Genomic DNA, 22,500 nt, shown 5'->3' with positions numbered 1-22,500 from the left:
CTCTCTCTCTCTCTCTCTCTCTCTCTCTCTCTCTCTGTGTGTGTGTGTGTGTCTATGTGTGTGTGTGTGTGTCCTGATCGAAGTTCATGACTCACGAACGCACATGTGTGCGCTGTCTCTCACACACACGCGCACACACGTGCGCGCGTGTATATTTATATAATGTCTATAATAGTTTCGGTGGCTTTGTAGGGGTACGTGACTGTGTCTACGTTTTTATGGCTCTATGTGTGTTGGGCTTCGTATGTCTTGTGTCTGTACGTTCTATATGTGATTGTATAGTCTACCTATGTGTTTTGTGTATATGCATATGGAATGTTATGTGTATGTACGTGAAAGAATAAGGTGCAAATGTGTGTGTATGTGTGTGTGTGTGTGTGTGTGTGTAGACTTGCCACTGCTTGGTGCCAGACGATTTTTTTGGGGGATGGGGTGGGGCACAATGGCCAAAATTGGCCGAAATTAGTCATGATTGTGGCCCATTGCCCCCAACCATTGTCCCGGATTTACGACTGTCCACGGTGTCGAGGTAGCAATCACAGCCCGGAACCGGAACATGGGAAGGCCCGCCCACCCGGAACGCGTTTACGATCCGAAGCCCAAGAACTTCGTTTCTGTCTGGGCCCTGAAGGCCCACCTGGAATAGTAATAGGCCACCCGGAACCTCTGAATCAGGAACACCCCTGGAACACTGACCCCACCCCCCCCCTCCCTCCCTCCCTCTTTTTCCCTCCCTCCCTCCCTCGCTTTATCTTTTCCTACCGCCCTCCCTCTCTCTCTCTCTCTTCTTCCCTCTCTCTCACTGCCCCTCCCCCTCCCCCTCCCCATCTCCCTCAATTCCCCCTCACCTTCTCCCCCTTCTTCACCCCTTACCCCCTTTTCCTCCTCCCTCCTTCCCCATATTTCTATTATCTCTCTTGCTTTCCTTCCCCACTTCTCCCTCTCTCCCTATCTCTTTCTCTCTCTGCCCACTTCCCTCTTGTTTTCGTTCTTCATTTCTGTCTCCCATTTTCTATTTTCTTTCTTCTCCTTATTCTTCTCGTTCCTTTCCCTTCTGCTTATTCTCTCCAACACTCCAACGCTTCGGTGCCTCTCTCTCACCCCATTTTCTTCATTTTCTCCCTCCCTCCTTCCCTCCCTCCTCCCTCATACTCTCCTATGCACTGTGCCCAAAGCCCATCCTTTCTCCTTCCTCCTTCCTCCCTCCTCCTTCCTCCCTCCTCCTTCCTCCCTCCTTTCTTCTTTATTTCCTTCATTCATTCCATCTTCCGTCTTCCTTCTTTCCTTCCTTCTTTATTTCCTCCCTTTCTTCTTTCATCCCTCTGTCCTTCTTTCTTGTCTTAATTTTTCCATCTTTCCTTCCTTCTCTCCCTCCTGTCCTCTCCACCATCCTGTTTTCCCTCCTTCCCTCCCTCCCTCCCTCCCTCTCTCTCATCTTCCCATCCTCACTCCCTTCCCACTTTCCTTTCTTCCCTATTTACTATCTTCCCTTCCTGCCTCCTCCTCCTCCTCCTGCCCCTCCCTTCCCTCCTGCTCCTACCTCCCCTCCTGCCTCCTTCCTTCTTCCCCCTCCTCCGTCCCATCCTGTCTCCTCCCTCCTTCCTCCCCTCCTGCCTCTTCCATCCTCCCTCTTCCCTCCTCCCTCCTCCCTCCTCCCTCTTCCATCCTCCCTCTTCCCTCCTCCCTCCTTCTTCCCTCCTCTCTCCCCTTTCCCTCTCCTTCCCTTAACCACTACCACCTTCCTCCCTTCCCCCTTCCCTTCTCCTTCGCCACCACCACCACCACCTTCCCCCTCCCCCTCCCCCTCCTCCAGCGATGGTGGCTTGGCACACGTGCGGTCGATGGCGCCTTCGCCGTTACCGTCAGAGGCCACCTTGCGTGCGTCTTATGGCCACTGTGTGTGTGTCGCACACCCAGGAGGGAGCAGGAGGAGTCCGGAACCGGGGGGGGGGGGACTCGACCAGCTGCACAACTGCCAGTTCTTTGGGCCGGGGTTGGGCACCCCCTACATACTCCCCCCCCCACACACACACACACATGCTCCCCACACACACACACACATGCTCCCCACACGCACCCCAACACCCCACAATTACCCCACACGCACCCCCACACTCATCCCACCACACGCACCCCCACACTCATCCCACCACACACACCCCCAGACTCTCACCCCTACATTTTAATTCCCTATATTCTTACCCGTACACACTCACCCCCGCACTCTCATCCCCCACCCCAACCTCCAAACTCACCCCTCACACTCTCACCCCCACACTTACTCCCACAACCAACAGACACTCACCCCCACAAACTTTTTTCTCTCCATCCTGACTGCATTCCCCCCTGATAGCCTTCCCCCAACTTCTTGTCTCTGTTTGCCACTCCCCTTCTCCCCCCTTTCTTTTCCTTGTTTCTTGCCCCCCAGCCTTCCTCTCCCCTCCCCCTATTCACCTACACCTATCGTATTTTACCCCCCAAAACTCGTTCACCGACCCCCTTCTCCCCCTTCTTCCCTCAACCCCCATCCTCTCGACCCCCGTATCTTGTTGATAACACATCCTACTTGTTCGCGTTGTACCTCGACCCCCCCCCTCTCTCCCCCCATTATTTTTACAGAAATTTCTGTTGCCCCCATTCCCCATGTCATTGCCCCCATCGGTTACTCCACGTCTTTAGGCGTTGCCCCGAGAATGCCCCAGGCACGTGACCTACCCCCATTGCCCCTTATTGCCCCTGCCATTGCTCCATTACAACTAGCACATTGGCAAAATATATGCTTTGGTTTAACGTCACGAAAAGCCCCCTGTAAGGAGGCTAGAACGGTAACCCTTGCACAGGACTTTGTAACGTGGAACTTGATAAATCATACCCTTGGTCCAACTCGCTGGGTTCATGGTTTTGAACTGCCGTTACCCCTCTGCCGCACACACACGTACACACATATATACATATATATATATGTATATATATATATATATATTATATATATATATATATATATTTCAGAGATTGACAAACCTACTTCGCTCACACCTGAAATAAATATATTACTAAATTTTTACCATCGTGTCTTCTTGGTGTCAGGGTGGGGGTCGTCGACCTGCGAGGAGCAATGCACCACAAGTCTCCAATCCAATCTAGTCTAAATAAAATTCCTTTGCCTCGTCCAAAATGTGTTCTTCTCTTCTCACCAAATGTTCTTCCTCTCTCTCTCTCTCTCTCTCTCTCTCTCTCTCTCTCTCTCTCTCTCTCCTCTCTCTGTCTCTCATCCATTCTCGTCACGTGTCCAGACCACCTCTACGTGTAATTCCGGATTTTTTTCATTATCACCGTGTTTCTTTTATTATTATTATTATTATTATTATTGATATTTCGTCTTACTTCGTATATTACTCTTGAGTTCGTCAGATATTATTTCACCCCTTCGTTTTAATTGTTGAGTTTAAAGGAGAAAAGTGTTTTTGTTCATATATCGTACATGAACAATATATATGTGTGTATATATATATGCTAATAAGAACACGGGTACGTGTGTTCACTTATGCAAAGTAGACCACTTGGAAAAATAAACTAACGAAGCAGAGCGCTTTCGTATATTACATCCAGTGCACTGAAGATGTGATATACGAAAGTGCTCTGCTTCGTTAGTTCCTTTTTCCAAGTGGTCTACTTTGCATATATATATATGTATATATATATATATATATATATATATATATATATATATATAATAAAACGAAGAATAAATCAGTGCAAAATTAAATGCTGATAAATGTGGAAGTTTGTGTTATTTTTATTGTATGTTATTTATTAATTTTTTGTTTATTTACTGTATTTTTCTGATTCTACTCTCTGTACCTATCTCCACATCTATTCCATCCCCATTCCGTATCCGTTCTATGCCTTGGTTCCAATTCCCTGACAGCACAACCATTGCGGCATTCTTGCGTCCTTCCCTCGTCCACTCGCTTTGTCAGCAAGCTGACCGTGTCAGCTGTGTCAGCCAGGCACCCGAGGCGTGTCAGGAGTGACGTACTGACGCATGAAGCTGTGTCGCATGCGTCAGTCTCGCGTGTCAGAACCAGCGCGCGACACTAAACAGATGACACACAGCGTGATATACGATGGCGGTGCTGTGTGGGGGGAAGGTGTTCTGTCTCTCTCTACCCCCTCCTCTCTCTCTCTCTCCCCTCCTCTCTCTCTCTCTCTCTCTGTCTCTCTCCTCTCTCTCTCTCTCTCTCTCTCTCTCTCTCTCCCCTCCTCTCTCTCTCTCTCTCTCTGTCTCTCCCTCTGTCTCTGTCTCTGCCCCTGTCTCTCTCTTTCTCCCTTGTTCCCTTTCTCTTTCTGTCTTTCTCTCTCTCTCTCTCTCTCTCTCTCTCTCTGCCTCTCCCCTTCTCTCTCTGTGCGAAAGAGGTTTAGGGTTTCAATCGAGTGAGTTAAACGCTAGGGCACTACACCCCCCCCCCTTCTAAAAGAGGGAGCGATGAAATACGTGCTTGCAGGGTGCCATGTGACTCGGTAGGTCACAAGCTCTGCTTGCTTGCGTGTAGTCTGCCCATCTGACATATTGGAATCGCTAGCGTGCGTGCGCGCGCGCCCGTGCTCGCTCTCATTCTTTTGCATATTTGTTGTCGTTTATATGTTTGTTGACGGGCATGTGGCTTCTAATTAGTTTAGCTCTTGCGAGCGTTCGTGTATATATATATATATATGTATATGTATATATACTGTATAATGTTTATATATGTGTGTATATATATGTGTGTATATATATATATATATATATATATATATATATATATATTTATATGTTTATATATATATGTATATATGTGTATATATATATGTATATATGTATATATATATATGTATATATATAATTATATATATATATATTAATATATGTGTGTGTGTGTATATATATATGTATATATATAATGTATATATGTGTGTGTGTATATATATATATATATATATATATATATATATATGGGGGGATGATGTGGGTGTATGTGTGTTGAGGTCATCACACTTTAAAATAACTTCTACAAAGAATATAGTGTTTTTAAAGGGTGGTATATTTCCCAGTCTGTGATCTAGTACTCCCCCCCCCGCGCGCAAAAAAAAAAAAATGGGGGGGGGGGGGCAGGAGGGAGGTCTCAAAAACTAAAATCTAGGTTTCTTCCAACCTCCCCTCGGCCCGTTTTCTTTGACTAGATTCCCCCGAACTTAGGAGCGGAAACTTTGTACTTCATTCTTCTCCCGTTCTCTCTTTCTAAGCATTCAACTTCTCCACTCACGCCTGTCCTGCACCACAGTTCCTACACTCTTCCTTCCCTCGTCCCCCTCCCTCCTCTCCCTCCATCCATCCTCTTCCTTCCCTCCCTCTCCCTCACTCCTCTCCTTTCCCTCCCTGTCTCTCCCTCCTTTCCCTCCCTCCTCTCCCCTCCACTTCCCTCCCTCTCCCGTTTCACTTCTCCCTCCCGTCCCTCCTCTCCCTCCCATTCTTTCTTTCACTCGTCTCACTTCCATCCTCTTCCTTGCCTCCCTCTTCCTTCCCTCCTCTCCTCTCCCTTCTCTCCTCTCCCTTCTCCCCCCTCTCTTCTCCCTCGCTCTCTTCTCCCTCCCTCTTCTATTCATCCTCTTCTCTTCTTCCCACCTGTCCCCTCTGTCCTCTCACTTTCCTCCCCTCCCTTTCCACCCTACCTCCTTCCCCTTTCCTCCCTCTCTCTTCCCTCCTCTCCCTTTCCTCCCTCCTCCCTTCCTCTCCCTTCCTTCCCTTCATTCCCCTCTCCCTTCCCTCCCTTCATTCCCCTCCTCTCCTTTCCCTCCCTTCACTCCCTTCACTCGTTCTTCCTTCCCCTTTCTCCATCCCTCTCCTTCCCTTCTCTCCTTCCCTCCTTCTCTTTTCTCCCTCCCTCTCCTCTCCCTGCTCAAACACTTCTCAACTCCCATACTACGCTTTCCTCCCACACGCCTCTTGTCAATAGTATTGCATAGTACACATTTGTGCCAACCAAGCTGTACATGTATGTAAGGCCAAGGATGATGATTCTGACCTCCTTTCCTGATTCTGTGCATTTCTCAAATGTGTATCATCTAATTAAAATTTTTCTTCTTTTCAAATTCAATTCAATCTAATTTTATTTCTATATAGTGTATGTGTTTGAATGTGTGTGTGTGTGTGTGTGTGTGTGTGTGTGTGTGTGTGTGTGTGTGTGTGTAACCAAACCCCTCTTCACCTCACTACTTCAGCTGCGGAAAATCTCTCCCTCTCTCCTTTTCTCTCTCTCTCTCACTCTAAGGAAAGACGCTGACGGTCTCCCCGGAAGTGAATGGAATGGTCTGTTGAAAATAAAACTCGTTCGGTTCCCTTTCCGCAAGAGTTGCTCTCCCTCTGCCGGGGTGGGTGGGGAAAGGAGGGGCAGGAAGGTGTCTTATGGGAACCTGTTTGTTGTACGCGTGACGTAGTCTTAATGGCTCAGAAAGAGTAATTTATGTGTATGGCTCCGTGTGTATTTGTGTGTGTGTGTGTGAGAGAGAGAGAGAGAGGGTGCGTGTAAAGTTTGTGCGCGTGTGTACGTATGTGCGTATTTACTTATGTGTATTTATATATTTACCTAATTGTAGTGTATATACAGGAAAGGAGCAACCCTCGTGGGGTCCTGTCTCTTACGCTCCAGTGATCATACCTGGCTACATATTCACATATGGATCCAACTTGAACCATATATATATATATATATATATATATATATATATATATATATATATATATATATATATATATATATATATATATATATATATATATATATATAAATTGAAATTGTTTCCAGTTTAGGAGAAATAGGTCTTGTATTTTTGGCTTCAGCGAGTACCATTACCTGTAGTGACCTGAAGTAAGAACTTGGGCGTTTGCAAGATTGTGTGTGTGTGGGGGGGGAGGTGGAGGAAGAGGGGGGAGGAGGGGAAGAAGGCAATAAACGACCCAAACTTCACCTCTGCTGACCCAAGGGACGTTGGAGTTTATGTATATTTGAACACATGCTGTCTGCATACATACAGCGTGCGTACACACACACGCGCACATACAACTTAACCCCACTTAGACAAACGTATACAGACACGGCGCGTGTACACACACAACTTTTGCACACACAGACACACGGTGTTAAAGTATTACGATATACGTCATTGGAGCCATTATGTAGTGTCTGATTTCCTTTTGGAAAAATAATGAATATGATAAAGACTTGTACTCGGGAGAAGGACTTGATGTTGGCCGCCCGTCTGTCGCCAGGCGATTTCATTCAGCCGAAGAGAGACCAAGAGCTCCTCCGTAAAATCACTTAAGCTTTGAAGGAAATATTTTGGCGTTCAACAAAACGAAGTCCTTAAACAAGATTTTTGTAGGAGAAGGGATGGTGGGATAGATATTTTTAAGTTGTTATTTTTGTTGTTATTTATGGGTCACCCTCAAGCATGGCACCTTGGAGTGTCACCCTGTCAAACAATATAAGACAAAATTAAATCAATTAAATAATTTCTTGAGCACCAGAAACCTCCAATGGCGGTGTGGAAGATTCCGGAGTCGTACTTCTCTCGGCGGGTCGTCCTCAAGGAGGTGGAGGAGGAGGAGGAGAAGAAGGTGGAAGAGAAGAAGTTGTCGTTCTCAATGGGCCTTTTGTTTTCCTGCTTTTAGCTACCGAGGCCAACCTACAATCTCGTCCTCTTCGTCCTCCTCTTCCTCGTACACTTTCTCCTCTTCCTCTTCTTCCTTCTTTCTCGACCTCCTCCTCCTACCTTTCCGTCCTCTTCTTCCTCTTCGTCCACCTTCTCCTCTTCCTCCCCTTTCTCTTCGTCCACCTTCTCCTTTTCCTCCTCTTCCTCCTCGTCCTCCTCGTCCTTCCTCCTCCTCTTCTTTCTCGTCCTCGTCCACACCGTCTTTCTCCTCCTCGTCCTGCTCCTCTTCCTTACCTTTCTCTTCCTCCATGTCTTCTTCTCTTCCTTGGCCTTCTCCTCGCCCTCCTTGTCCTCGTTCTCATCCGCCTCATCATCCTCTTTTGGCTCTTCCTTTTTCCTCGACCATCTCGTCCTCCTCCTTCTCTTCCTCTTCCTATACCTCCTCGTGGTGAAGATGATGTTCAGAGTTCTCTTCCTGCAGCGATTTAAGTTTCTGCTTCTGCTTCCAGCAGATTCTCCTCCTCTTCCTTCTCCCCTTCCTCCTCCCCTTTCTCCTCCTTATCGTCTTCCTCCTCCTTATCGTCTTCCTCCTGCTCGTCCTACTCCTCGTCTTTCATCTTCTCCTCTTCCTCCCCATCCTTCTCTTTCCCTACTATTCCTCCTACTACTCCCTCTCCTCCTCCTCCTCTTCTTCCCCTTCCTCCTCCTTATCGTCTTTTTCATACTCGTCCTGTTCCTCGTCTGTCAACTTCACCTCCTCTTCCTCTTCATCCTTCACTTCCTCCTCCTCTTCCTCCTGCTCCTCCTCCTCGTGCTCCTCCTCCTCCTCCTCCTCCCATTCATCCTCGTCCTCCTTTCCCCCCTGCTTCTGCTCCTCCTCGCCCTCCTATTCCTCCCCTTCCTCCTCCTTATCGTCTTCACTCTCCTCCTCCACCACCTCATCCTCCTACTCCCCCCATCCTCCCTCTCCTCCTCCTCGTCCTCCTTTTCGTCCTCTTCCTCCTGCTTCACCTCGTCTTCACCTCTTTCTTCATTCTCTAATTCGTCTTTCTCGTCTTCTCTTCCTTCTCCTACCCCATTGTTCTCGTCCATTCCCACTTCCTTATACTTCCCCTCTTCTTCCAAATCCTCCATCTCTTCCACGTCCTCCTCCTCCTCCTCCTTCTTCTTCTTCTTCTTCTTCTTCTCCGTAAGCTTTGCTCTGAGCTACGTATTCTTCACCGGGATAAAGAAAGATTCGGTCTGGATGGTTGCCGGGGGGGGGGGGAGGCTAGAGGGGCTTCGTGGGATGGCGGGGGGGGGGGTTAAGAGCCCACCGTTCACAATTCGGTGGTAAGGTGGAAGACACCCGTCCCCCACCATTCCCCAACACAATTTCCTGTCCATACGCGCGCGCACACACACACACACACACACACACACACACACACACACACACACACACACACACACACACACACACACACACACACACACACACACACACACACACACACACACACACACACACACGGTTTGTTGTAGTTAGCCAGTAGGGCTTGCGATGCTTCAGACCTGAGATCGAGCCCTACCCTGGGCTTTGGAAGCTTCATTGTAAAACTTGTACTAATTGTTTTGGGTGCTCTTGTGAATGAAGTGGAATTTTCTCTTCTCGTTCATCTCGGTGATGAGGTGGACACGGCAGTGTCTGTTCCCTTGTGCCAACTTGAATAGTCTCTTAAGAACAAAAGAACTTAAGAATGGAAGAGACTGCAAAAGACCATAAGGCCTACACTAGACCGTTCCATATCCATTAACACCTTTCATCCGTAGCCACAAAGTTACCTAAGTTTCTCCTTAAAACGATATATCCAGCGCTCACTACGTGGTTACTAAGCACTATTCGTTAACCACTCTTGATAAAACAAAATTTCGGCGGTGCACTCCGTCAGACTCACAATCTTACCTGTGCTACTTTTCGGTATTCATAGACTATAGATAGCTTCCCACGGACAAGCTCAGGTCAGTTTCTCTAATCCTTTGAGGTCATTCCAGACTGCCTGACCATTCAGGTCATGCTAGGTCGCTGCTCTGACACGTCCATTCTAGCACCGTAGTCATGTAGCACCACACGTGTTACGCTACAGGGTAATGCTGTGACTTTACACACGTAGTTTAGTTTATAGACCAAATTATAGTATACAACAATACAATATACAACATTCTTAAATTCAATTTACAAACTATACAATGCATCGTGTCTTGAAGATTGAAAGCCTCTAGAAGTTACAGTATACATGTATCATGCTACAGGGTAGTGCTGTGACCTTACACACACATACATACATACGGAAGCACGCACGCACACATGACGAACAGATGAGAACGAGATAAAAAAGGAAAAGATTGTTGAGGTAGGACGGGTAATACACCTCTTCGCCCTCACCATCCACTTCATCTCACCACATATCGCCACCACCAAACCTCACCACCACCACCACCATCATGGTCAGTATAATCATCATTTTAATCAATTTTCCAAGTTAACCAGAACGAGTATCCTCCTCGATATACTCGAAGACGTCTCCCGTTCCCCCTTACCCTTCTGATCTCCTTCTACGTTTGTCCATATCTCCTTCAGGCGGTTCCTGTGTGTAGAAGGAACTCTCCCCCTCCCCCCTACACCACTTCTGATCTCGTAGTACGTTTGCCCATGTCTTCTCCAGGCGGCTCCCCTCCGTGGGATGCCGATGTGTGAGCCGATTTCTCCCGTCCATCTTCTGCCCTTGTGTTGACGTTCCTGTTTCTTTCATCCTGGGATATAGAGACCCTGCCCCAGTGCCGTGGCTGGGAGGTATGTGGGGGCGCAAACGCTCCATCCCTCCTCCTCGCTTTCTCCTTTCTTCTCCACCTCCTCTTTCTTCTCCCCACCTTTTTCTCCTTTCCCCCCCTCTTTTTCTTCCCCATTCTTCTTTCTCCTCCCCATTCCTTTTTCTCCTCTCCCCTTTCTCCTTCCCATTCCTCTACCCCATTTCCCCTCCTCCAACTCCCCTTGCCCCCTCCCTCCTCTCTCCCTCTCTCCCACCAGTCTCCCAACTCTCTCCCACCCTCCGCCTGTCAATATTCTTCCGCCCTTTTTGCGAGCTGAAGAGGCCCATTTCTTCACGGTCGACCCCCCGCACAATAATTATCTTTACACAATAAAATAATTATCTTTACAGATGGGTACGAGGGATTTCAAATAGAACAATACGACTACCAAGGTGAGAAAAGAACCCAATAGAGTTTGTCGGACTTCCTTCTCTTCTCGTTGTCATAATATATATATATATATATATATATATATATATATATATATATATATATATATATGTATGTATGTATATATGTATGTGTGTATGTATATATATATGTGTATGTATATATATATATATGTATGTATGTATATATATGTATGTATATATGTATGTATATATGTATGTATATATATGTATATATATATATATGTATGTATATATATATATGTATATATATATGTATATATATATGTATGTATATATATATATATGTATGTATATATATATATATGTGTGTATATATATATATGTATATATATATATATATATATATATATGTATATTTTTTTGCTTGTTTGTGTGTGTTTCCACGTTCTTCGATATCAAGGCACTGAAACTCAAAATAATAAATAAATGAAATAAATAAATCTCATCCTCAGGTAGGAGACGGAATTGTGGAGGAGATGGGTCACTCCACTTCCTGTCGTCTCCATCTCCACCTCCATCTCCATCTCCACCCTTGCACAATCTTTTCCTCCACTTTTTACCAACACCTCCATTTTCCACTGTCTCTCCTTCCTTCACCTCCATTTCTGTTTCTTCTTATCACCTCCATCTCTCGTTTCCTCCCTCCCCCTCACCTCCACGCTTCCACCTCCAATCCTCTTCTGCCTTTCCCTCCTTCCCATCTCACCCTCTTCCATCTCACTCTCTTCCATCTCACTCTCTTCCATCTCACTCTCCTCCATCTCTCCTTCCATCCTCCATCTCTCCTTCTCTCCTCCATCTCTCCCTCCCTCTTCCAGGTCTCCCTCCTCCATCTCACCCTCCTCCATCTCTCAATCTCTCCCTTCCTCCACCTCTCCTTATTCCATCTCTCCTTCCTTCACCTCACCCTCCTCCATCTCTGCCTCCCCATCTCTCCCTCCTCCATATTTTCACTTCATCTCTCCATCCTCCATCTCATCCTTCTCCATCTCACCCTCCTCAATTTCTCCCTCCTCTATCTCTCCCTTCCTCCACCTTTCTCTCTCCCACCGCCATCTCTCCATTCCTCCACCTCTCTCCCTCCTCCATCTCACTTTCCTCCACGAGGGTCCTAAGAATCCTCCTCCGTCTTCGTGTTACTGAAACAAAACACTAATGTTTCGTTTGTCCAATGTTGTAGTGGCATACCACTAGGTCCTACTAACCCCCTTGGCTGATGATAGGTGGTTCCTTCGGCCAGAATGAATGTGCACACGGGGGGCATTGAGAAGGCCAATTATATGACACGGGGAAACGTTCATAAGACATTACTAGCATCTGAATTAACTCACATGTTAACTAAAGAGTTAACACGCAAGCAGATGTTAACAACAGAAATGGCCATTTTTCGTAACAATATTCATATTTTGAGTTACCGAAGGCAAGCGCCCCACACCCCCCCCCCCCCAAAAAAAAAAAAAAAAAGGACGCCGACAATAATACGTAACTTAACGTAAATAACAATAATGGCCGCTTCAACAAACAGTATTAGTAGCATTTCTGGCACAGAAATAAATGTTAAGGTCTTACCGGCTGTCATATGCATATATATATATATATATATATATATATATATATATGTATATGTATATATATGTTAATACATAGGACAAACTGTTACATAGTGTTCGGTCAAAGTAATACATGTTTCGTTTAATTGCCCATCCTCTGTGGTACTTCAGTGGTAATTCCCCCTCCCTTCCCACTCCCTGTGGTACTTCACTTTATACCATCCCTATGGATCCCAAGGGAGTTGGGACGTCGTCTTCCCGTTTTTTTAATTGCTGTTTTTTTAATGTTCATTCTTTGTTCTCATTTGCTCTCGGTGTTCTTAATGTTCTTTTTCATGTCGGTGTTATTGGTGTTTATTGTTTGGTGCGACATCAGGGTCGCTTGTATTCTTTTGAAAGGTGCTCAAGGTTATAAGTCCCAGTTGTATTTTTCCACCTTATAAAGTGTTTGGAGATAAATGATCTGTTTAACAACACGTAGGCAGCATTGTTTACTGTGTACAAAATCTCTCCACTTTCGTTGGAAAATATTCAAGTCGACATGACGTCACGTCGCTTTCAGATTGTCTTTGATTTCGTGATTGGCCAGGCCGACGTGACGTCACACGCTAAGCCCCTCCTCGCTGCGCCTGGGCAGAATTTGTAGAGTCCAATTTTCGCGATTTTTTTTCTTTCTTTTTTTCTTTCTCCTCGTTTACAGAAACAACGTAGATACCGATACTGAAAGACAATCATGGGAATGGGAGCTAGGGAGGTGGTTAGGGCTCTGTGTGATGGACTGCGAGTGAAGGATGGTGTAGAATGCCTACTTTTCTTACTCCTCCTCTATCCTCCATCCTCCTCTTGCTCCTTTTCCTCCTCCTCCTCCTCCACCTCTTTCTCCTCCAGCTCCTCTTTCTCCACCTTTTTCCTCCAATTCTTCCTCCTCCTCCTCTGCCTCATCTTCCTCCTCTGCCTCATCTTCCTCTTCTTCCTCGTCCTCTAATTCTTCTCTCTCCACCTTCCTCTGATTTTCCCTCCTTCTCCGCCTCCCCCTCCTCTTATTCCTCCTTTTGCTTCGTCTCTTGCTCATCTTGATCCTCCTCCTCCTCCTCCTCCTCCTCCTCCTCCTCCTGTAGCGACAACCTTTTTCATCCTCCTTATCTTCCCCTTCATCTTCCTCTTCACTCTTTTCTTTCTCCTCGTCTTCCGTCGCTTCCTCCACTCCTCCTCCATTTCCTCCTACCTTTCTTTCTCATCCTCTTCTCCCTGCTCTTCTTCCTCCCCTTCTTCCTTCACTTCATCCTTCTCCCCTTCCGTTTCACTTTCTTCCTCTCTTCCTTATCCTCTTCTCCCTGTTCCTCGTCTTCCCCGTCTCCCTCTGCCTCCTCCTAGTCCTCCTCTTCTTCTTCCTCCCCCTCATCCTCCTCTTCTCCCTGTTCCTCTCCCTCCCCTTCTTATTCTTCCCCATCTTCTCCCTCCGCCTCCTCCGCCTCGTCCTTCTCCTCCTCCACTTCCTCCTCCACTTTTCCTCCTCTTCTCCCTGTTCCTTCTTCTTCCTTCTTCCTCTTCCCATTCTCCCTGTTCCTTCTCCCCTTCTTCCTCTTCCCCTTCTCCTTGTTCCTCCTCCTCCTCCTCCTCCTCCTCTCCCATCCCGTGGAAATAGTCCCCGGAGGCTTCCAGGCGGAGTTTAACCCTGTTTGTGCCCAGGGGAGGCGCGGCGACGTGAGTTTATCGGGACTGTGGTTGTAATCCTCCGAAGGGAGCAAGAAGAAGAAGAAGAAGACAAGGAGGAAGCAAGGAAAAAGTGAAGATTCTCCACCGTAACCTCGAAGTGTTTGGTGCATATGTGTACATGTGAACACACATACATCTGTGTGTGTGTTTTTGTATTTGTATAGTTGTCTCCAACAACACCAGCATCCATCAATTGACCAAATTTGGTCTTTTGACTCCAGAGGATTAAGTTAATCACGATATGGAAGAAGGTTAGAGAGGTGGACCCAGGGTTCCCGGGGTGTGCCGTGCCACTCTCTCCACATGTCATGGGCCATTCTGGTAGTTGATATTGAATTGTTCTGTGGTCCCATGTCTAGGTAGGGTTGTTGCTATTGTTATGAAGTTGTAGTTTACCAGCGCTTCCATCTTTATGTAGAAGCTCAAAGTGATAATAGCTATAAACTACGTCCACGGGTCCTTTGTTTTAAAAGTCCCCCTATAGCTTTTATGTTTGAGCTTCAGCCCCGTCGTTGCCTCATGGGACTGTGGCTGGGTTGGCGGGTGTGGACATGTATGATGGGTGCGGAAAAGTTGTTACCCACAGTATAAATCAAGCGCCCCCCCTTTTTTTTATGGGGGTGGGAGGGCGGTAGTAGTTCGTCTTTTGAGTCACGGGTGCACGAAGGAAAGGAGCGAGTAAGCAAGGACGACCGAGACCCAGATGGAGAGTGCTGCGCTGCAGAACCATCTGCGGAAGCTTAGTGCGAATCCACCTGGAATGGGGGGACTTGGGAAAGATAGAGAAGCCTGAAAGGAGGAGGAGGAGTAGGAGGAGGAGACCCTCATTGGCCAGGCAGTGGACCCACGTGATTGGTGGGTGGCCCGATTGCGTCATCAGGAGTCACCAAGTCACACTTTTGGTCTTCGAGAAGCATCTTCTCTGTCCTCCCCTACTTCTCTTCTTACTCTACTATATCCTTTTCCTCCTCCTCCTCCTCCTCTTCCTCCTCCAGATTCCTTTCTCTCCTCCAGTTCCTCTTCTCCCCTCGTCGTCTTCCTCCTCACCCCTCACCTTCTCACCCACCTCCTCCTCCTCCTCCTCACTCACCTCTTCCTCCTCCTTACTCGCCTCTTCCTCCTCCTTACTCACCTCTTCCTCCAATTCCTCACCCACCTTTTCCGCCACCGCTTCACTCACCTCCTCCTTTAATGAAACATAATCCCACACTTGGGATCTTAGATAGAAATAGAATGGGAGTGAAGGGAGGGGAGGGGAGAGGGGAGGAGAGGGGAGTACAGCCAATCCCCAGCCCTGGGGTAGAAGACTCCTCTCTCTTCCTCTCTCTCTCTCTCTCTCTCTCTCTCTCTCTCTCTCTCTCTCCCACCCTCTCTCTATCCCGAGGCCCAGAGCTGAATAAAATCACCGGACGGCAGTCGAAAGAACGCACGAGAACGATCACCGCCTTGGAAGGGTCAAGAACGTAACACGGGTCAAAACGTTAACTCCAGTCCGAGAAACGTTTTCTATAGGTGATTTAAATAGTTTGGTCTGTCCGTGTAAGCTGCGGGCTACTTAACCCATTCAACTCCGATGACAAGATGTCTTGTCATTTGGTCAAATAAAACAAAAAATCATAAAACACCAAAATGTTTGATCAAACACCAGAAAAATATGACGTCAATCCTCGCTTCGCTCGCAGCGAAGCGAGGACTGACGTCATATTTTTCTGGTGTTTGATCAAACATTTTGGTGTTTTATGATTTTTTGTTTTATTTGACCAAATGACAAGACATCTTGTCATCGGAGTTGAATGGGTTAGATACAATGACGGGCGCCAAAAAATAAATAAAAAATAAAATGAACATGAATATAATATAAAAATGGTAAAAGTTAATAATAAATATAATGAAATGATTAATAGCAATGATAATAATGATAAATATTAATATTGTAAAATAGATATATTAATTATTTAGAAAAATAGAAATCTCTCTGGTAAACCTTCCACGCAAGTAGGTGGAATCTTACCCAGACACCGACGAAGTAGGAAAATCTCGGCTCCCCAAAGCCAATGGAGAAACCTCCAACTCTTTAATTCGCTTAATAGATAAATGAACAAATAAATAGATAAATGAATATAGAGTGAAGAATAAAAGGCTAAGTTTGAGATCCTGTTTTATGGTAGTGATGAAATGTGTGTGCGTGTGTGTAACATTTACACATACACTTTGTGGGTGTAATCCTTACATATACATTGTATGTAATATTTACACACTGTATACGAATTGTTTGTCCCCCCTCTCTCTCTCTCTCTCTCTCTCTCTCTCTCTCTCTCTCTCTCTCTCTCCCTCCCTCCCTCCCTCCCTCCCACTCTCCTCTTAGATCCCCGTTTTTCTTTGATTAATGATGTCATTTCTGCCGTAGAGGACTTTTTTCGAGTTCGAAGTGACTTTTCCTTCTTCGTCGTGCCGGTGGCGGCGTTGGCGGCGTCCTGGGCAAAAGTCGTCAGAGGCGCTGGAGGGGGGGGGGGCACGTCGAAAAATAACACCTAATCATTCAGCTCATTAAAGTTCTTCATAGTAACTTAGGCTACGAGGTTCACGGGCGGTCCTCCACATGTGTACGTGTGTACGCGCGCGCGTGTGTGTGTGTGGTCTTTAGATCACGGGTGACCTTACACACACACACGCACACGCATGCACGCGCGCGCACACATAAACACACACACATAAACACACACACACACACACACACACACACACACACACACACACACACATTGGCACACGCACACATATTGACACACACACACATTGGCACACACACGCATGCATGCGCACACACACACACACACACACACACACACACACACACACACACACTCCTTGCCCAACAGAGAAGGCTGCCGCCTTGCACTGCTGGATATTCAATCCTGGGCAGGGACTCGAACTGAGATTACTGAATTACCATGCAAGCGCGATGCCACTACACAAGGCCGTGTGTGTGTGTGTGTGTGCTTGTGTGCGTGCGTGCGTGATTATAATGATGATGATGATAGGTTCATTGAATTAACAACGATGCAGAGATACATTGACACTATACAATTTGTTTTAATTTTAGGACCATTCCAATTTGAGTGAATAATATTATGCTTAGTGGTGCTACGTCCCGAAGTTCACAGAATGATGTTTTTGCTGCAACCGAGAGAGGGAAGAGATTGGGGCCATATCAGTGATGATAAGGTCGAAGGTTGTGTGTGTGTGCGTGTGTATGTGGGCACATCGATGGCGGCCGACAAAGTCCGCATCGTCCACGACCCCGTCGTCGTCCTCGTCGTTGTTGCTGTTGTTCTTGGCGTTGCCGGTAGTCGCCCTCGAAGTCGTAAATTTCCTGAGCGAGTGTTCGTAAATCTTCCTCCCCCTTCTGCCCTCCGCCACCAGTACCTCTGGGTTGGTGGGGGAGGAGGAGTGGGGACAGTCATCTGAGTTGGCCCAAGTATGACCCGTCCAAGTGACACTTGCCTGAGGGTAAGTTAGGCCAAGAGGAGGAGGACGAGGGAAAGGAAATAGAGTTAGCCCAAGTGACCTGTCCAAGTGACACTTGCTTGAAGGTGAGGTTCGCCAATAGGAGGAGGAAGAGGAGTAATCTGAGTCGGCACAAGTATGACCTATCCAAGGGACACTTGCGTGAGTGTGAGTTTGGCTAAGAGGAGGACGAGGAATTGGTGGTGATTATAGTGGTGATGGAGATGAATATAAGGGTCACTGTCGGAGATACAGACGATGAAAGTAAACAAGAAGCAAGAGTACTTATTGGTGGAGATGGACGTTGTAATGGAAGGGGGGGAGGGGGGGCTGAGATTCAGTTATGTCGTTTAAACTACAAAGGGTTAGAAAGGGAGGTGAGGACGGAAACCCGTTAAGAATGAAGTTAACGGCACCTTTGGTGTCTGTCGAGGGACCGGGGTGGGTGGGGGTGTGGCTCAGAGGTGATTGAAATAGCCTGAAGGCAGCCAGAATAAACAAGAGGCTATTTCACTCTCTCACTTCTCTCTCTCATCTCTCACTCTCTTCATCTCTCTCTCTCTCTTTCACTGTTCTCAAGCTATCTTCTCTCTCTTATCTCTCTCTCCTCTTTTTGTTTCTTCTCTCCTCTTTCTCTTTCTTCTCTCCACTCTCTTCTCTTTCTCTCCGCTCTCTCTCTCTCTCTCTCTCTCTCTCTTTCTCTCTTTCTCTATCCCCTTTCTCTCTCCTCCTCTCCTCTCTTTTTCTCCCTCTCCTCTCTCTTTCTCCCTCTCACCTCTCTCTCTCCCTCTCTCTCTCTTCTCTCCTCTTTCCCTCTTCTCTCCTCTTTCCCTCTTCTCTCCTTTCTCTCTCTCTCTCTCTCTCTCTCTCTCTCTCTCTCTCTCTCTCTCTCTCTCTCTCTCGTAAGGATTCCTGGGCTGGGGAGGAGAGAGGGAGTGTAGAAGTGGAGTGCAGATTGTGTTGGAAGTCGAGACAAGGTAGGTTCCCCTGAGAGACCGCGGTGATTGAAGACCCCCCCCCCCTCAAGAAGACCAGGGCGAGGACGATAGGTCTCACGTGGCGTCCAGGACCTCACGAGGAGACCCCAAGGACAGCCAACAGTCTCGCATTGCCCGTCCTCCCCGTGAGACCGAAGTCGAGGGCTTCAACAAGGGTGATGCAGACAAGGTCATCATATTAAGACAGCAGGACAGGACTTGCTGTCCTGGCTTTAAATTTGACAATTTTGGTTTTAAGATGGAAATAGGCAGGAACTGGTTTACCAATAGAGTGGTTAACGAATGGGGTGGACTTGATAACCATGTAGTCAGCGGTGAAATAATGGGTTGGTTTAAGAAAAGGTTAGGTAACTTTATGGATGGGGATGATAGATGATAATGGACATGGAACTGCCTAGTGTAGGCCTTAGGGTATCTTGAAATCTTCATTCTTATATTTTTATATCTCACAGTCTTTCTTCGTGAGAGACCTTTTGGTCTGTGACAAGCCTTCCGCGTGAATCTCAGGAAGTGAGACAGTTTGGTCTCTAAAAGGCCATTTACACGATCAAACGGTTTGTATAAAAGAAAAAAAAATTGAAGTTATGTTTGACCGTGCGAATGGGGGTATTTGGAATGGTATACTCCATTCACACGGTCAAACATCACTTCAAACACTTGTTTGACAAACCGTTTGAGCGTGTAAGTGGTCCTTAAACCAAATGAAGGTCTTTGACTAACGTACGCCTTCTGTGTGAAACTTTGAGGATTCTTCAAAGCGTAAGAGACCTTTTGGGCTGTATAGACCCCGGAGAAAGAGACCCTCTGGTCTTGCCCGCCTGTGAAATTTCACCATTGGATTGAAGGACCATTTAGTCTATACAAGGCCGGCCAAAAATAAAGATAAATGAATATATATAAAATAGATCAAAAACATAGAAATTTGAAAAGATAAAGAAAATAAGATAAGAGAAAATTAATAAACGTGTAAATAAACGAAAATATAATTTTCCCCACTGCCTCTTTGCACGTGTGCGTCCATCCTCTGGAACGGCATTGAAAACCGGCAGAGACCATTTGGCCCATGGAAGACTGGGGATGGGTGGGTAAAGTCTTCCCATTACGGTGTCAGGCTTATTATGGTGGGGGGTTGGCGACCTATTGATCCATAAAAAGTCTGGCGGAAAAGGGGTGGGTGGGCCTTCCGACCTTATTACAGGGGAATAGGAAGAGCGCCGGAGACGGTAGTCCTTAACGAGGCCGTAGTCTGTCCCCTTATTTTATTTCATTTTATTTGATTTATTTATATATTTATTGATTTATTTTTATTTGCGTGTTCATTTTATATATTAATGCATACTTGTTTTATGTTTGTGTTAATTTTTTATTTGTTTTATACTTCTTATTTTATGTATTTCTTTATTCTTACTATGACAACTGAACAATGGCGTTGAATACACAACCCTCACCTTTCATTTATTAATTGAGTTATTTATTCATATTTATATTTAGCATGCGTACTGAATGTAGGTGGGTGACCTATTGTTCCATAACGAGCGTTGAAAAAATAGTTTATTACTTATTAGTATTTCTAATGGGAAGCACGCTGGCCGAGCTGATTAAGGCGTCGTTACTTGCGGCGCAGGTCGAGGTGATGGCGGTTCGAACCCTACCACCGGCGAGTTGAACTAAAGACACAGTTCATTAAATTCCTCTCTACGTAAACCTCCCCAGCCATGAGGGGTCAACACGGAGGTGAATAGAATAGTCCGGCGGCAGATACACTAAAAGGGAGTTACGCTCGTTTCACACGTATCGACTTTTCGCCGTGTGTCGTCCACGACACGACGTCGTGTTTTCAAATAACCATAGGTGTCTGTGGAATGTTTTCACTCGCCGTGACATGTGAAAGCGTTCATAGACACCCACGGTTATTTGAGAGCACGACGTCGTGTCGTGGACAGTGCACGGCGAAAATTAGATACGAGCCTTAGGGGGTGTTACAATTTACTACGTTGACGGCCACTGCGGGATGTCGGGGCATTCGATGGCTACACGCAGGTCGGTACGTAGGCCCCCTTAAGGGCTAAGAACCCTTAACCACGACTCGCGATTCATGAGCCCTAAATCCAGCAGCTTAACCCTGAGCCCAAAACCCCTAACCTGTGAACTCGGTCTCTATGACCCACATGAATTCTGCCCCCTAGTCCCTTTCTGAGCCCGGTGTCCCTAGACTTTGGCACTGTGCCCCTGATTCCCTGAATGCCGGTTACCTGAAACCTGCTCCTGTTCCTGTTTCTGACTCTCACCCCCCTCTCCCCTCCCTCCCCTCCCCTCCCCTCCCCTCCCCTCCCTTCCCTCAGTCCCCCTTCACTACCGGTGCCAAACTTGTCTTGCTCAAAGCTAAACATCAATGGCACTAAGCGAGTGGAGAGAGACTAAAGTAGCACAACAACAACAACAGCTGGCAGTATTGCTCGTACTTTGTAGTGTGTGTGTGTGTGTGTGTGTGTGTGTGTGTGTGTGTGTGTGTGTGTGTGTGTGCGCGCACATGCTGCGTGTCTGATTTCATCTTGCATATATCATCGGTTCTCCTTTTTCCTTATTTGAGTTCAAATTCACATATAGTTTGTTTTTAATTATTTAAAAGCAAGTGCGATTCTAGGGATTCTTTGTGTGTGTGTGTGTGTGTGCATACCTGTACACATCCATAACTACGCAAGCAACAACGTCTGCTTGTTTAAGAGAGAAGGAAAGAGAGAGAGAGAGAGAACAAATGCAAGCAACAGACACAACAAAAGAGGTTTGAATCCACAGATTGTTTACTTCCGATCCCTCTCAATATCGTAAAAAATCACATTCATTATTCCTCGCAGGTTTATAATTGCAAGCAAACATTCCCTCACGCCTGCAAGCAACTGCAGCACCATCAGTAACGAGAGGAACATGAATACAAGGCAAGCATGTATGCAAACACACGACCACGCAAGTTGTGCGCGTGTATGTGTATGTGTGTGTGTTAGGTCATAGCATTATTTATAGATTGGGCCACATATGACCTCTAAGCTTTCATCCAGGAGGGAAATAGGTGTCGATCACGAGCCCAACACGTGATCCAAGACTGTGCTGACACACACACGCACGCACACACACACACACACACACACACACACACACACACACACACACACACACACACACACACACACACACACACGTTGCCCGTGCATCTACAGTTATATTAGGAGTGAAGGAACGGAATGAGAGATATTGGTAGGGAGGGAGAATGAGAGAGAGAGAGAGGAGAATGAGAAACAAAGGATAGGAAGAGAGAGGGAGAATGTGGGAGAGAGAGAGAGAACGATAGATAATCACTCGCCATTATCACGGCACAGGTCGGCACCCTGTGCGTGTCCCAGGCGCGCGTGTAGCCATCGAATGCCTCGACTTCCCGCAGTGGCCGTCACATGTAACATTTCAACGTAACACGATTCGTTCCATGGCTGTAACACCCATAAAGCTCGTTTCACACGTATCGACTTTTGCCGTGGGCCGTCCACGATACGACGTCGCGTTCTCAATCATGGTGTCTATAGACGCTTTCACGCTTCATGAACATGACTACGTGTGAGAGCGTTCCATAGACTCCCATGGTTATTTGAGATCACGACGTCGTGTCTTAAACGGCGCACGGCGAAAAGTCTATATGTGTGAAACGGGTCTAAATGATAGCTCAGAGGAGGAATCTTGTGGCAGCTCGAAGAAAGGGAAGCATACTGAAGGAGACCTCGACGAAAG

At 46.6% G+C, this 22,500-nt stretch overlaps 1 protein-coding gene across 5 annotated transcripts in view; it reads left to right on the top strand.

Moving 5' to 3' along the window:
* Cals (calsyntenin 1) overlaps nucleotides 1-22,500 on the top strand; it is a 569,423-nt gene that overhangs the window by 178,337 nt on the left and 368,586 nt on the right. For 4 of the 5 annotated variants that reach the window (XM_076185133.1, XM_076185132.1, XM_076185131.1 and 1 more), the window contains exon 2: nucleotides 10,890-10,931. The exons of the other annotated variant lie outside the window; for it this stretch is intronic. In XM_076185133.1, coding sequence (XP_076041248.1) covers nucleotides 10,890-10,931 — 42 coding nt within the window. The remainder of the gene's footprint in view (nucleotides 1-10,889; nucleotides 10,932-22,500) is intronic. 5 annotated transcript variants of the gene reach the window in all.

This window comes from Oratosquilla oratoria, chromosome 5 (genome assembly GCF_046742065.1).
Source record: "Oratosquilla oratoria isolate Oo_2021 chromosome 5, ASM4674206v1, whole genome shotgun sequence".
NCBI classification, from domain to species: Eukaryota; Metazoa; Arthropoda; class Malacostraca; order Stomatopoda; family Squillidae; genus Oratosquilla; species Oratosquilla oratoria.
Note: the sequence above shows the minus strand (reverse complement) of the source record. Positions and strands in the feature narration are given on the sequence as shown.